General features: G+C 63.5%; 1 protein-coding gene across 1 annotated transcript in view; it reads left to right on the plus strand.

Moving 5' to 3' along the window:
* The first annotated feature begins 3,276 nt into the window (after positions 1 to 3,276).
* The window catches only part of Prkcz (protein kinase C zeta), an 84,741-nt gene continuing 72,960 nt past the window's right edge, over positions 3,277 to 15,057 (plus strand). Inside the window, exons 1-4 of the mRNA XM_027947606.2 lie at positions 3,277 to 3,347; positions 8,009 to 8,130; positions 8,879 to 8,968; positions 10,329 to 10,379. Of these exons, the coding sequence (XP_027803407.1) occupies positions 3,277 to 3,347; positions 8,009 to 8,130; positions 8,879 to 8,968; positions 10,329 to 10,379 (334 nt within the window). The remainder of the gene's footprint in view (positions 3,348 to 8,008; positions 8,131 to 8,878; positions 8,969 to 10,328; positions 10,380 to 15,057) is intronic.

Genomic DNA, 15,057 nt, shown 5'->3' on the forward strand with positions numbered 1-15,057 from the left:
TGGTGGTGGCCCTGCCCTCCCTTGTGGGGACAGAGCCTGAGGCCCTAGAGGCTGGCTCCAGCAGTCCCTAGGGACACTAACCTGTTCACTCACACCCTCCAGCACGAGCCAGCTGCCAGAGAGGCCAGGTGGACACACAGGGTTCCAGCCTGACAGGGGAGTGTTAAATTTGGGAACAAACACTGTGCCTGTTGCCAAGCAACATGGTGACCCTGGTGACCGTGTCCTGTGAGCTTGCCTGCCTGTCCCTCAGCACCCGTAGCCCCGAGGGCCTCCAGGCTGGGGGGGGGCTGTTGGAATCCCGGAAGCCATGGTCCCTCTTCCTCCAGGCGGCCCCAGGGCCAGGGCGGAGGCCTGTTTTGCTGGTCTCCTCAGCGGGAAGAATGCAGATGGGAGGCCTCCACCCTGCAGGAGAGGAAGGATGGGCCGGGTGGGTGGAGGCTTGGGAGCGAGGCCTGGCAGGCTTTCCTGATAGCCCTCTGCTGGAGCCTCTGCGAAGCTGCACAGGACTCCCCCCCTCCAGGGCTGGACGTGGTCCAAGACAGGATGGGACCCCACCGAGGCCTCCTCCTGGATTAGGTGCCCTCTCCTCGGAGCCCCATAGAAAACTGAGGCTTCACTCTCCAAAGGGCAGCCAGCAGCCCCTCCCTTGTTCCCTCCTGGACTGGGGGGCCAGCAGTGACCCTGGAAACTAGCTTCCCAGCAGGCCCCCTTGACCCCTCACCCAGGAAGGGCTGCTCTGACTATCAAGAGCTCCAGGGCTGGACATGGGCCAGGGTGACCAACGGGGCGTTGGGTGGGGCATGTCTGAGAAATGGTGTCCAGTGGACAGAAAGAAACACTGGCTGACCCACCTGCCTGCAGAGGGCAGGAGCATCAGGGCTGGGACCTTGACGTCTCCTTCAATCACACAGCCATGGGGAAGTCCTAGGGTACCAGAGGACCCCCTAGGGTCCTTCTCTCTTCTGGCCCCTCAGGAAGGGATCAAGGCCTAGTGCCAGAGGGGGCTCTGGATGGCCAGAGGGGGCTCTGGGTGGCCCGGGGGCCAAGGCCACAGCCCTGGCAATGGCCTGGTCCAGGGGGAGGGGGTGGTTCTGCCAGCAGGCCCCCTTCCTCCTGGGTGCTGATTGCTGCCCATCACTGCCCCATCCTGCCAGGCAGGGGAACAGACTGCTCCTATGGCCATTGGGTATGTCAGGCACAGACTCAAAGAGTCTGGCAGATATTTGGGAAGGCGCTCCTGGGAGTGGGGGCTGCACTGCAAGGTCCTGGGCCAGAGCCAGCAAGGAGGCCAGGTGGCGGGGTAAGCCAGGATGAGCGAGGGGGAAATGAAGGCAGAGAGGATTCTGTGGCCCCAAGTCCGGGAGGACCTGTAGACCATGCTGAGGACTTGGCTGTCATCCAAGAACAATGGGGATCGTGGGGGCTTTTGGACACAGGGCACCAGGGAGTGGCTTATGTGGTAAGGCAGCACAGGAAACAGTCCCAGCACCGAGCCTGTGGTGGTGGGTGGCTAGGTTCTGGCAGGTGTGCAAGGTGGAGTGGCGTGGATTTGCAGGTGGAAGGAGGGAGGGCCAAAGGAGACCCCAAGGTCTTGAGGTGAACCCTCGAACTTCAGGAGGGAGCTGGCACTGACGGAGGTGCGGACAGGCAGCTGAGGGAGCTCTTGGGAGCATGTAGTGTGTGAGAGGCATGGCTGAGGCCAGGGGCTCCCAGTGAAAGGGTGTGTGACTAGGGGAAGGACGGATGGAGGCCATCTGGAGAGAGACGGTCCCCTCCAAAGTCAGAGATCAGATGAAGCCAGACTCTTGAGGAGGACAGCTGTATTTAAGATGTGCAGGGGGACACCCACCTAGACTCCCAGCATGCCTGTGTTCCCAGCTACTGCCGCCAGTGAGACCCTGCCTCAAAAGAAAAAAATATGAAGGGCTGGGGATGCAGCGCAGTGGTAGAGCTCCCTGGGTTCAATCCCACTTCTGCAAAAATAAACAAAATAAATTAAAAAATAAAGTGTGGGAGTCAGTGGTGTCGGGGAAGGGGGGCTTGTGTGAGAGATCTGAGGGGTATCTTAGGTGGGAAAACCGAGTGTGGGGCGCTAGGCAGGTCTGTACAGAGGGACAGAGAAGTGGGCAGGTGGCAGTTGTCGAGAGTTTACCAGGATAGGCAGGAAGATCTTAGCTCACCCCAAGTAAGCACATAGGTGTCTGCACGTCGCTCATCTCCAGGAAGTGCTAGGACCCTAGGGGCTATCCGTGCAGTCCTCTAGGGTCACCCCAGTGCCTGGCACCAAGCAGGCACCAGGAGAACCTGTGAGGTGAAAACGACGACCGAGAAGTCCTTCCAATTGTCCAGGATTTGCCCAGGTCGAGAAGTGAACTGGAGCAGAGGCAGCCAGTGTAGATAACTCTTTCCTGCCTGGGAGCTTAGATTCCGAAGGGGAAGCACGGGGTTGGGGTCTTGGGAGTCCTCCCCGCGGCCTTACGGATCCTGGGTCTGAACTGCGGACCGCGCCTGACGACGGCAGGCGGAGCTCCCTCGGGCCGCGCTCCTGAGCCACTCGCGACCCCAGACCCGCGCCGCTGACCCGCGCTAGCCGCAGTCGCCCGGGCTCGTTAGCGCGGACGGCTCGAGTTTGCACTCAGTGCCTAGGTCTGGGCGGAAGCCGAGAACGTGCACGTCCAAGTTTGCGAGGCCCACCCTGGCCCTGAGGCCCCCACCCTGGCCGGCTCCGAGAGCCGTCGGGGGCCGCGGGTGGCCCCGGAGCCCGGGAGAGGTCCGCATCGCCGCCGGTTGCCGGGCAGAGCCGCGCGGCGCGCGCTCCCATTGGCCGCAGGTGGCCGCGCCCCGCCCGACAGGTAGTCCGCCCCGCGCGCGCCATTGGGCCGCGGCCGCGCGGTCCCCCGAGGATTGGCCCAGGTGGCGGCACCGCCTCGCCCTCATTGGTCGCAGGTGCCGCGGCCCCCGCCCCAGGACCGCCCGCCCGGCGGATTGGCCTTCGCCTGGCCCAGTCGGCGAAGTTCGGACACCGCCTCCCGCCGGACGCCGGGCTCCGTGCGCGCCCCTTGCCCCTGCGCGTACCCGCCGGCCGCGCCCACCCGCCCCGCCCGCCGCCCAAGTTCCGCGGAGTTGGCGGGGCCGCGCCGTCGGTCCCTGCCGCGCGCTCCCCTTCCGCGTTCCGCCGTCCGCCCCACCTGGCGCCCCTGTCCCCGGCAGGCGCCCCAGGCTATGGCCCGAGTGTCCGGGGCGCGGCGCTGACGGCGGCCGGCGGAGCGCGCCATGCCCAGCAGGTCCAGCCCCAAGATGGACGGGAGCGGCGTCCGCGTCCGCCTGAAGGTGCACTACGGCGGGTGAGCGCGCGGCACCCGACGGTCGGGCGCGCGAGCGGCTGGACCGCGGCCTTCGGGAGGCCTGGTCGACGCCACTGCGGGCGGCGGCGCGGGAGGGAGGGAGGGAGGGGCGCGGCCCCTGGGGTCCCGGGAGGTCCTGACACTGCAGGCGGTGTCTCCAGGCGATCCCGCGGTCCGGACGCCCTTGAACGTCTCCCGCGGGAAACCCGCAGGGCAGGGCGGGGTGGGGCGGACCTGCCCGGCTCTGGGGGGGGGGGGCGCGTGTCCCTGCAGGCCGTTCTCCCCCCCTCCAGCGTCTGGGTTTCCCGGGACTGGCACCTGCCGCACGGGACCCCGCGACGCGGGCGGCGGGCGTTGCTGTGCGCTCCTCCGCCCTGGTCACAGTTGTTGACATTTTCACTGGAAAGTACGTCAGGCCACCAACCCGTAAGGACTCAAAAGTTTTTGTCAAACTGAAAACTGTAAACTAGTCCCTGGTTTAAGACGTCTCAGTTTAAGGAAAGCCCGTGACTGAGGTGAAGGCCATGGCCTTGAGCCACCGTAGTCGTGGGAAAAGGGTCCTTGGCAGGTCTGGTGGCACTTGCACTGGGGACTGGGTGAAGACCCCTCAGTGTACTGGAAGGGGGCTTTGGAGTTGGTCCGCTCACCGCGCCCTGTAGTCCGCCGATCTAGCTGTGAAATGCGGCCAGCACACCTCCCCCCCCCCCCCCCCCCCCCCGGGGCCAGGGGCTGGTTCTGGTGGGGGGATCCCACGGTCACCGCCCCGTGTAGACAGTGGGTGGGGAGCACCGGCTCCTTGGCTTCTTCCTTCTGCCGGTGCTGTTGTGTTTCCTGGAACCCCAGTTGAGATGGTGGGCGCCCAAGATGAGACGGTCCCCACTGCTGGGAGGGGAGCACAGTGAACTGGACTCTCAAATTCCTTGGGGTCCTGCAAAGCGTTCCTCTCCTGGACCATCCTTGGGAGGAGTGGACAAAGGTGGTGGGATATTGTGGTCCCAGGTGGTGTCCCCCTCCTGGGCAGTGCCCTCTGACTCTGAGGAGGTTGGGCTTCAAGGGCTACTTGACCCCTGGGTCTCCCGTGGAAACTTGGTTGTCTCTCCCTGGGACCCTCGGGGCCCCTCCAGCCTAGTGCCTCTCCCTTTGATATGCACCTGGGTGGGGGTGGGGGTGGGGAGGTGAGCCAGAAGGAAGAGGGATTTCTGGTGACCTGACCTTCCAGCGCCACCTGAAAGGGTGGAGGTCAGTTCTGTCTCGGGCCTGGAAAGGGGAGAGTGGAAACTGGTGTGGTGTCTTCAGACCCCAGAGCGCCCTGACCAGCCATTCTGAGTGGAACACCTGTTAGCTACCAGGAGACTTGTTTTCCCTTCCTGGAACCACCCACTAAGCTGGGGCTGGTCCTAAGATCTGTACCCTGGGCTTCAGGGTGGGTGGGCACCACACCCTCCAGCATTGCCCCAGTGCAGCTCAGCCATCACCTCCTGGTGTACCTGGGGACCTTGCCGGCAGTGCCCGCCCCCAGTCCTGGGCCATACTGCCCAGTCCGCCTCCTCCCCTTGCTCCTGCCCCTGGGGAGCACTTTGGTTACACTGCAGAGTAATTCGACCTATTGACTCTGGTTTCCAGGACTGATTAGGTGGACCCCCTGCCCTCCTCTTTTCCCTACTTCTCTCCCACCTCTGTTGCCTCTGTCCTCTTCTCGTTCCTCTTTTTTCTTCCTTCCCTTTCCTCCACCTCCCTGTGCTCCTCTCCTTGCACTCTCTCCTTCTTCCACCCTCCCCTCCATCTCCCCCTCCCTCCCCCCTCCCTGCACCCTCCCTCCTTCCTCCACCCTCCCCTCCATCTCCCCCTCCCTCCCTGTGCTCCTCTCCCTGCACCCTCCCTCCTTCCTCCACCCTCCCCTCCATCTCCCCCTCCCTCCCCCTGCTCCTCTCCCTGCACCCTCTCCTTCCTCCACCCTCCCCTCCATCTCCCCCTCCCTCCCCCTGCTCCTCTCCCTGCACCCTCCCTCCTTCCTCCACCCTCCCCTCCATCTCCCCCTCCCTCCCCCTGCTCCTCTCCCTGCACCCTCCCTCCTTCCTCCACCCTCCCCTCCATCTCCCCTCCCTCCCCCTCCCTGCACCCTTCCTCCTTCCTCCACCCTCCCCTCCATCTCCCCCTCCCTCCCCCTCCCTGCACCCTCCCTCCTTCCTCCACCCTCCCCTCCATCTCCCCCTCCCTCCCCCTCTCCTCTCCCTGCACCCTCTCCTTCCTCCACCCTCCCCTCCATCTCCCCCTCCCTCCCCCTGCTCCTCTCCCTGCATCCTCCCTCCTTCCTCCACCCTCCCCTCCATCTCCCCCTCCTTCCCCCTGCTCCTCTCCCTGCACCCTCCCTCCTTCCTCCACCCTCCCCTCCATCTCCCCCTCCCTCCCCCTGCTCCTCTCCCTGCACCCTCCCTCCTTCCTCCACCCTCCCCTCCATCTCCCCCTCCCTCCCCCTCTCCTCCTCTCCCTGCACCCTCTCCTTCCTCCACCCTCCCCTCCATCTCCCCCTCCCTCCCCCTGCTCCTCTCCCTGCACCCTCCCTCCTTCCTCCACCCTCCCCTCCATCTCCCCCTCCCTCCCTCTGCTCCTCTCCCTGCACCCTCCCTCCTTCCTCCACCCTCCCCTCCATCCCCTCTCCCTCCCCCTGCTCCTCTCCCTGCACCCTCCCTCTGTCCTTTACCCCTTCCTCCATGTCCTCCACATCCCTTTCTCCTTCTGCCTCCCCCTTTCTGTGTCTCATCTCCATGAAGAGGGTCCTCCCACCCACGCCCCCTGCCTCTCCCTCGGCTCCTGAGTGCCTCTGCGGAGCACCTCTTCAGGGTTGGACACTGAAGCAGTGGCTGCCTAGGTTAGCCCTCAGCTTTGGAAAGACCTGGGTCTGGGTAAAACTTTGTCCAGGACAGAAGGTGTGCAGGGGGCCTGGGGTGAGACCCTGCCCCTTGGGAGGCCACCGGGCCACAGATGAGGATCCTACACACTGAAACCTATTCTGAGCTGAGAATGATGTGATGGCCATTAGTCCCCCACCTGTCCCAACCCTGTGAGGCCCAAGATGGGGTCTCAAGTCCCACCCCAGTGGTCGTCCAGGAGTCTGCCAGGGTTGTACAGCACCCGTATTTTCAGGAAGCCGCAGTGAGCCAGGTAGCCGGCCCTCCTCTTCTGCACAGGCTGTTGATCCAGACCTTTCTGTTCAGGTGCAGGGTCCAGGGAGTTGGTCAGCCAGGCTGCTGATGACTCCCCCTGCCCAGGGCTGTGTCCTAAAGGGTTCAGAGGCTCTGCTTCTCCCAGGATTGGGACAGGACCCAGCAGTGGCCAGCCTCCTGCCAGGCAGTGCTGAAGCCCTGGGGTTTACAGGAGCGGCCTCCTGCCTTCTTGGGAAAGAGAGTAGCTTCCTCTTGGTAGCAGGAAGGGGTCAAAGGTCGAGAGGTGGTGGACCCTCAAGAATCTTGAATTCTTGGCTGCAGGACTAGTAATGCTGGCCAGGCCACCAGAGTGCCTGCAGTGTGGGTGACAGGTGGGGGGAGCTTGGACTCCAGAGCCCCCCCAGTTGGTTAGGGGTGCGTCCGTGCCCTACTTTCCTTGTCTGCCGTGATGCTGCAGGCTGCAGGAAAGACAAGCTGGGTCAGTCCCTGTGGAGAACGTGGGGCGCTGGGGACAGTGTGGGGCGGCCAGTTCAAGAGCTCCAGGCAGGCAACTGGGGCATTTCCCCTCCCCTGGGGTGTGGCATGGGTCAGGTGAGGCTCTCGGCCAGAGACCCTGGGCTGCTGGGCTGGGGGACTGTGGGCTGTGGCTCAGGTCCTCCGTCCCGGTGGCTCTGGCTTTGTTGGACGGAGTTCAGATGGCCTGGTGGGAGGCCAGGGCCATGGCTGTTGCTTGGGACTCTGAGATTCTCAGGTTTTGCCCACCCTGGGCTCATACGGGGAGATCTCCCCACAACTTCAGTGAGCTTGGCAAAGGTCCTGCTGAGAGCCGCCCGGAGCGGGACTTCTCCCTGGCAGGAGGACGGAAGCCATGTCCCACTTGCTCCTGGGGAGTGTCAGGTTGGTTTCCCCGGAACCAGGGACGGGCACCCAGGATCCCTGTTCAGGTTTACATCCCATTTAGGAAGAAAAGATAAAAGGCAATGATGTCGTGTGACATGGTTTTCCAAAAAAGCGCCTGGAAGTAGCAGGAGGCCACAGTGCAGCAGGTTGGTCCAGCCCCCTCCTGGCTGGGAAAGCCGCTTGACAGAGTATTTGAGTTTTCCACGTCCTGCAAGCTCTGACCTCCAGGGATGCCGGCGTCTGCACCTGGGAGGTCCAGGGGGAGGTTTGACTGGGTTCTTTTCCTGTGGCAGCACCACAGGGCTTAGCTGACCCATTTGTGTGCACCCCTGGGTCCCCTGTGGCAGCGTTGGCGTCTGGTGCCTCTGCCCTGCCTCCACCAGGGGGCGTCTGCCCTCGCTCCGTCCTCAGGGGTGGGGGGAATTTTAGAGAGCTGGTCAGTGGTTGTGTTTTGTGCGTTTGTAGAGGGACGCTGGTAGAGGGACGCTGGTGCTGTCTTTGGGGAAAGTCTCAGTCCATCTGTAGCCAGCAGTTTGTTTCATAGGCAGTATTTTCATCAAATGTCACCACGGTGATGACCCGTGTGCTCTTGCCCAGGGACATCCTGATCACCAGTGTGGACGCGGCCACGACCTTCGATGAGCTCCGAGAGGAGGTGCGGGACATGTGCCGGCTGCGCCAGGAGTACCCGCTCACCCTCAAGTGGGTGGACAGCGAAGGTGGGCCTCTGTCCTCCGCGGGCCTCAGAGATGTCCACCAAGGAATTAAACCTGCCGGGCCCCCTTTTCCCCTTCAGGGACAGCTGGGGTGGGATTGGCTGCAGGGCTGGACAGAGGGACTGGAGGCCTGGTCATGAACAGCTGGAGAGGCTGTGGGCAGCCCTGACCCTCCCCTGACCTTCTCGTGTCTGGCCTGGCCTGCAAGTGGCTTTCCTCAGGAGAGTGGGGAGGTCAGGGGTAGGCAGTGTCCACCTCCCTCCTTGCCCACGTCTGACTCTGTCTTCTCTAGTGCCCCGGCCTCCCCTCCCTCCTCCCTGTCCACCTCCGTCTGTTCCCGCCCTCTCCCTCCGGCGCATTGTCTAGAAAGGGGTGTTGGGGACATCCAGGAGCAGCCCCTTCTCTGCAGGGCGTGGGCAGAGCTGCTCTTGGTGGGAATGTTGTCGCGCGAGGCTTGTTCCGCACCTCTGTCTTTGTCCAGACTAGCAGAGGGCTCTTGGTCTTGCCTGCTGCTTGGCTCTTCTAGGGCCCCTCAGCTGCAGGGAACTGAACTCTCTGGGGGGACTAACTGATTCTTAGGTGGAGGCCCAGGGCTGGCCGCTCGCTCACTGCTCTGGATGGCTGGTCTCGCACACCTGGCCCCAGGGTGGCTGGTCTCAGGCAGCAAGACTTGCGTGTGCTGTGCCGAGCCAGCGCTGTCTCGGGCCCCTCTGTCTGCGGTGGCCTCAGCAGTGTCTCTTGCCCTGCGTAGGTGACCCCTGCACTGTGTCCTCACAGATGGAGCTGGAGGAAGCCTTTCGCCTGGCCTGTCAGCCCAAGTGTGAAGGGCTCGTCATCCATGGTGAGTGATGGCTGGCCCCTGCCCTCTCCACCTGCCCAGGAAATCTGTGCAGATGAGTGTCCCTGGGGGCCACCCCCATCTGTGGGCATCTCTGCTACCTGGGGGATCAGGGAGCAGTTTAAAATCTTATGATGCCATGAATCGATGGACGTTAACTATAATACGTTTGGGTTTGGTTTTTCTCTCTGACTCTTTATTAACCCGGTAGTCAGCAAGCTGCGGTCTTCTCCCCAGGCAGAGGGTGGTCCTGGCCGTGGACCCTCCCTGCTCTCTCCTGCTGGGCCAGCTTCTCCTGGCTGCAGTTTTCCCCGGGCTCGGGGCTCCGCGGCCACGCAGGGCCCATGGTGCACCGGCAGTGGGGTGGCCTCGCAGCCCTCCCTGCGCACACATGCCGGGCCAGCCCTCCACCGAGCCGTCCCCAGCCTGGACTTTCTCTTGGGAGCTGGGGCTTGATCGCAGGCATGCTGAGGCCAGGTCGTGGGTCACATCTCAGTCCTGTCCTCAGGTCGGGTGCTTCGACCTGCTGTCCAGCTCCTTCGGGTTCCAGGGGTGCCTGTGGGGGGCACAAATGTCACACCCCCGTCGGCCAGCCACATCCTAGGCCACTCCAGGCTCTGCCCAGTTGTTTCCCAGGGATGTGGGTGTGGACCCCTGAGCCTGAGAGTGGGGATCGGAGCCCGAAGCCACCCTCGGTTTTCTGTTTATCCTGTCATTCTGCCTGGCCCGCAGGCAGCCAGTGGAAATGACTGATGGTCTAGCCCTTTCTCTAAGTGCAGTTCTCAGGTTAAGTCACTTATTTGTCGTGATGGTAAAGGGTACATCTCTACATCTAAAGCTGTGGTACCTAAAAAATTCACTTTATTTTGTAGAATAAGAAAAAGTTCCCCTAAGTTTTCTTGTCTGTTTTGGACCGGGGTTGAACCCACCCAGGCCTCACGCCTGCTGGGCAGGTGCTCTGCCGCTGGGCTGTGCTCCTGCCCCTTAACTGAGTGCTAGTGCGTTCTGAGCGTCTGTTTGACCGTTAGTGGACGACGCTCAGGTAGGTGTTTATTAATTCGAACTCCATGCTTGGGAAGAAGAGACCTAATGTGCTCTTGGGCGTCAGTTTTCAGGCTCGCTGCCGCCCTTCCTGTTCCGTGTGGGTTCATTGGTGCAGGTCTGTATTCTCCTGACCGCTTGCTGTCCGGATGCCACTGGCTGCTTCTCCCCTGGGTTTTCTGGGGACCTGGAGGCCCCACAGAGCTGGTCAGTGGTTGTGTGGTTCTGCCCCAAGGAGCAGCTCCAAGTCCTCGGAGCCAGGGGCACGTGTCCGTGGTCAGCTGCGGCAGGAACTAACGCGGCTTTCTTTCTTCTTGCGCAGTGTTCCCGAGTGTCCCCGAGCAGCCCGGCATGCCCTGTCCTGGAGAAGATAGTGAGTGCTGGGCCCGTCCCCCACCTGCCACGGGGCGGGTCATGCTTGGAGCCTGGTTGGCGTGTTGTGGGCTGGGGCTGGCTGCCCTCACTGAGGGCTAATGTCCGTGGGCAGCCATCGTGGCCTCCTGGGATTTCCTCTGTGCCTGGTGCTCTCACGGTTTCCCAGACCTATAGTCTGGTGGGCACTGCGTTAGGGAGGGGACGGGCTCTGCCACTGGTGGCACAGCAGAAGGTCCCGGGCGCACCTGACCTGCCCCCAGGAGGGAAGCCAGGCAGACGGCTGGATGCCCCCTGCTTCGGCTTGTTCACCTCCACGTAGGGTGTGCTGGAGGGACCGAGGGAAGCAGCCCAGGAGCGGGGTTCCCGGGGGGAGCTCTGTGTCCTTCTGACGGCACCTGGAGGCCACGTTGAGAAGGTGCTGGGTGAGGGCCAGCCGCTCCGTGAGACCTTCTGGGCAGCTGGGCCAGTGAGGGAGAAGGACTGGGGGGGGGTTGGGGGGGGTCGAGGAGCCGCAGGAATTTGGCCCGAGTCCAGGTTTGCTCCCCTGGGCAGGACAACTCGGGGGGCTGCCGGGGTTGGGCCAAGGGATACTAATGAGGCTGGCTGTGGAGTCCTGATGGCTCAGGGCAGTGTGCAGAGCCTGTGGCACAGCCCAGGGAGGCCTCTGAGCAGATGGCCAGCACTCCAGTGCCCGGGTCCTCGTCCCCTGCAGGGTGGCCCTGGTGGCCATGTGTCCTGGGGTGCCTGCATCTCTCAGGAGGGGCGTGCCCCCAGAAAGGGTGTCTTTATGGGCACGTAAAGAGTATAACAGGGCCGGTGTCGCGGGAGGGATGTCAAGGGCCGCCCTGTCTGTGTGCTCCTCTGCCTTCACACTGCTGGTCAGCAGGAGGGCATCGAGCGGGTCTGTTGCCACCCGGATGACTTTCTGGCTGTGCTGACACACTGTGTGGCTGGGCGTCTGCTGCAGCTCGGGGGCACTTGTGCACCCAGGCCAGCCTGCCCCAGGGCACTGCAGCTGAGGCCTGGGCATGGGGGTGCAGGATGCCCGACAGTGGAAGTGGGGTGTGACCTGGCATGGCATGCAGAGAATGCCACTGGGCACATGAGTGGGTCCTCTTGGTGCTGGGCAGGGCTGGCTCCGAGGCTTTGGGGCCCACCCAGCTTTGTCAGAACATTCCATGGAGCCTTCGCTGAGGTCAGAAGCCGGGTACTGGGGCCCAGGGGAGGCCAGCGTGGCTAGTCTCTGACCTGCACCCCCTCCCGTGCTGCCCTCTGCCTGGCTGGATGGGAAGCTGCAGGGTGACCTTCATGGCCCTGGGGTGTCCGGCTTCGTGTGTCCAGCCTGAGGTCCACACCAGGCTTGGGCATGGAGAGCCCTGTTCTGGCCCAGGTGTGGGACGGTGTGTTTCAGAGGGAGCAGGCCCGTCCTCCCTCAGTCCTCCGGGAGAGCTGGGCGAGGGCTGGTGCGGGTCTCCAGTCCAGTGCATGGGCGGTGCCCCGGCCAGGCTCCCCTGGGAGCTGACTGGTGCTGGGTCTGCCCCGCTGCCCCTGTTCCTGGGCTGTCGAGGGTGTTCCCTGACATTCACAAAATTGGATTTTTCCAGGACTTCTGTCCCCAGTGCCCACTTCATGACCTTGTGGGTGGGGACAGGCACTTCCTGTGTCTGTCTCTTCAGGTCATGATGCTGGCCCTGGTCTTCGTGTTTGTGTGTGCTGGGGGGCCGGTCTGGGCCGGTCTGGGCCGCTGGGCTCACTCGAGGCTCAGCCCTTGCGTCTGTCCACTGCCGCTCTTCCTCTTTATGCTGAGTCAACGTGGACTTGCTGGGTTCACACTTCCCTGGGCTGACCCCACCTTTGGCCCTCGTGGGCAGTGCCACTGCAGGCTCTCACACAAGGTGGCGGTTCTTGGAACATTGGACTGGTCACTTGGTTTGCAGTCCCCTCACGGACTTCAGTCTGGGGGAGTTGTGCCGGTGGCCTCCAGGTCAGCTCCTTGGTGCTGGTCAGTGCACGAGGGGGCATGTGGCTGGGAGGCTGGGCTCTGCTGTCCAGCAGTGGGGGTCCCTCCCTGGGGTGGGAGCGTTTCTGGGCCAGGACTTCCCGGGGGCCGGGTTTGGTGGCAGGTGAGGACCGTGAGGTGACGTGGGCTGCCTAGATGGGTGAGTGCCCGTGGCCTCCTGTCACTCCTTGAAGCACAGAGGTTGCTTAGTGGCGCTGATGTCCGAGGTCACTTGCTGCAAACCGTGCTGGGCAGTGGGGGGCTGAGGGGGCAGGGGCACGGGGGCTCCGTGGCACGCGTGGGCACCTTGGGCCCCACTGCCGTGCTCCCGTGTGCCTGAGACTGCACAGGCGTGGCCACGTGTCCTCAGGCCGGGCCCTTTCTGTGCCTGGCAGTGCCTGCTGTCACATGGGTCCCCGCATGGCTCTCCCACAGCGGGCCTGTTAAGGCTTCCCTGTCCAGCTCTCCCTGGTGGTGGGAATGTTTTGTTTCTTGTGTTTTGATCTTTGATCCTGGAACAAATGTCCATGTCCAGGGTGGCATTGACCCCTCAGCTGACCGTGGCACCATGTCTCTTCTCTCAGACGTGAGTGACCACAGCCCTGGACCCCAGGTGCAGTGAGTGCAGGTCCCTTAGCCGGTGGGCACACTCTGGACACTTGGTGGCCTGCAGGTCTGAGCCACCACGGGCACCTTCCCGGGGCAGGGGACTGAAGCAGGGTGTTGAGAGCCAAGGAGCAGCTCCTCCAGCAAGTGACCACGGCCAGCCACGCTGCTCCATCCCTGGCCGGACAGCCCCACGAGTCTCCAGACAGGACCTGGAGGGTGCTTCATCTCCATCTGCCCACCCACTCTGGACCGCCCGTCCATGTGGTCTCGTTAGATGAAGACACGTCCTCCTGGGAGGACAGCCAGGTGCAGTGGTCGTGGACCAGGCCTGCCCTCCCTCCAGAGGCTGGTGCTGCTGAGGCTCTGGGCACTGGCCCCGGGCTGGGCCTGCAGGTGGAGAGCCAGGGGCAGCGAGGCTGGCTCCCTCAGACCCCCCGGCGCCCGGGGGGCCACGGTGCTGCACACCCTCTCTGTGCGCCTGCCTCTGCTCATGAGCACGGTGGTCGCTGGGGCAGGGCACCTGGGTGGCAGGACACTCATCCAAGATCTGAACTTGATCACGAACTCAATCTGCAAAGAGCCTTTTACAGATGAGGTCACATCTGCAGGTTCAGGGAGCAGGATGCCGTGTGCCACTTTGGGTACCGTAGTTGGTGGCCAGGTGGAGTTCCAGCTGCCCTCGGCCTCCTGTGGGGTGGTGGTGAGTGCGGTCCCACTCCCCAGCACCTGGGTGGCTTTATGCTGCCTCAGGTGGAGGCCCAGCAGGATAGGGGTCTCGGTGCTAATCTCCAGGGGGCGCCCTGGGGCTGGCTGAATGGTGGACTCACTCCAGGCCTGACTCTTGCCCCCGTGTCCCTAGCCCATGTCCCCTGCTGCCCATGTCCCCTGCCCCCAAGGTCCTCTGTTGCCCCTGTTCCCCATGCGCCCCTCCCCCATGTCTCTGTCCTGTCTGTCTCTTTCCCCCATTCCCCATGTGTGACACCCCCTTATGTCCCCTGCCCTAGCCCTCTCACCTCCTCCACCTGTGGTGTCCTGGCTGTGTCCACCTCTTTTCCAATTTTGAAGCCTTGGGTGCCTCCTGACCCAGACAGTGCCCCAGAAGCAGAGTGGGCAGAGGGATCCAGCGGGTTACGGTCCCCACAGGGGGCTGCCGGTGGGCCCGGTGTGCTGAGGTGACAGCCTGTCTGGGGCAGCCTGACTTCGGGTGCAGGAGGGCATGGCGCTGGCACTGTGTGGCACTGCTGTCCTGCTAGGAGCCCTCTGACTTTAGGCAGGCGGGCAGGGTGCCCTGTGCCTCAGTTTCCCCTTTGTAAAAGGGCACCAGGTGAGGATCAGTGCATCGGGAGGGGCCCTGGAGCCGCCTCAGGGCAGGTGGCCCGGGAGGTCCCATCAGGTGTGCCCAAGCCCACTGCGGCGTCCCCGCTGAGGAAGCCAGGTGCGGGCGGGGACCCTGCCTGTGGATGGAGGACTGCCCGCCAGGGCCGAGCACCTCCTCCGTGGGTGGACGGTTACCCCAGGCTTCCCCAGCTGGCGTAGCGCTGTGACCACCCCGTGGACAGGTCTGTCTGTCTGTCTGTCGGTCGGTGCGTGAGACACCCAGACTCGTTCATTGAAACAAAATGGAAAAACTACTTTTCTGCCTAAAATAGGCGTCCAACAAAATTAGCCGTCTGCCCGTTCAGCCTGAACATTCTCGAGTTCTGCAGAGCTGGACGTTTGGGCAGGGACTGGGACAGAGAAGCTGGCTGGGGGCCGTGTCGCGAAGGGACGCTGAGGGTGTGGTGTCCACGTCGGACCTGAGGCCAGTCTGCTTTTCCTGCCGAGGACCAGCGTGGATGCGGGGTTCTGTTGCTGTGTGACTGTGTGTCCCTGGGCTGCAGGCCTTTCCACTGGTGGCCAGGTGCTCGTGGGCCAAGCAGAGCCGTGGGCACTCACGGCCTCTGGGGGCGACCCTGGGTGAGTGGGGGCTGCAGGTCCACGAGCTGTGCTGGTCCCTCAAGGCCTGATGGCTCTTGTTCTTCATTCAGCCAGTGACTAACGTGGAGCCGGTGCTCGTCCAGCTGGCCTA

Source organism: Marmota flaviventris, chromosome 10, assembly GCF_047511675.1.
Source record: "Marmota flaviventris isolate mMarFla1 chromosome 10, mMarFla1.hap1, whole genome shotgun sequence".
NCBI lineage: Eukaryota > Metazoa > Chordata > Mammalia > Rodentia > Sciuridae > Marmota > Marmota flaviventris.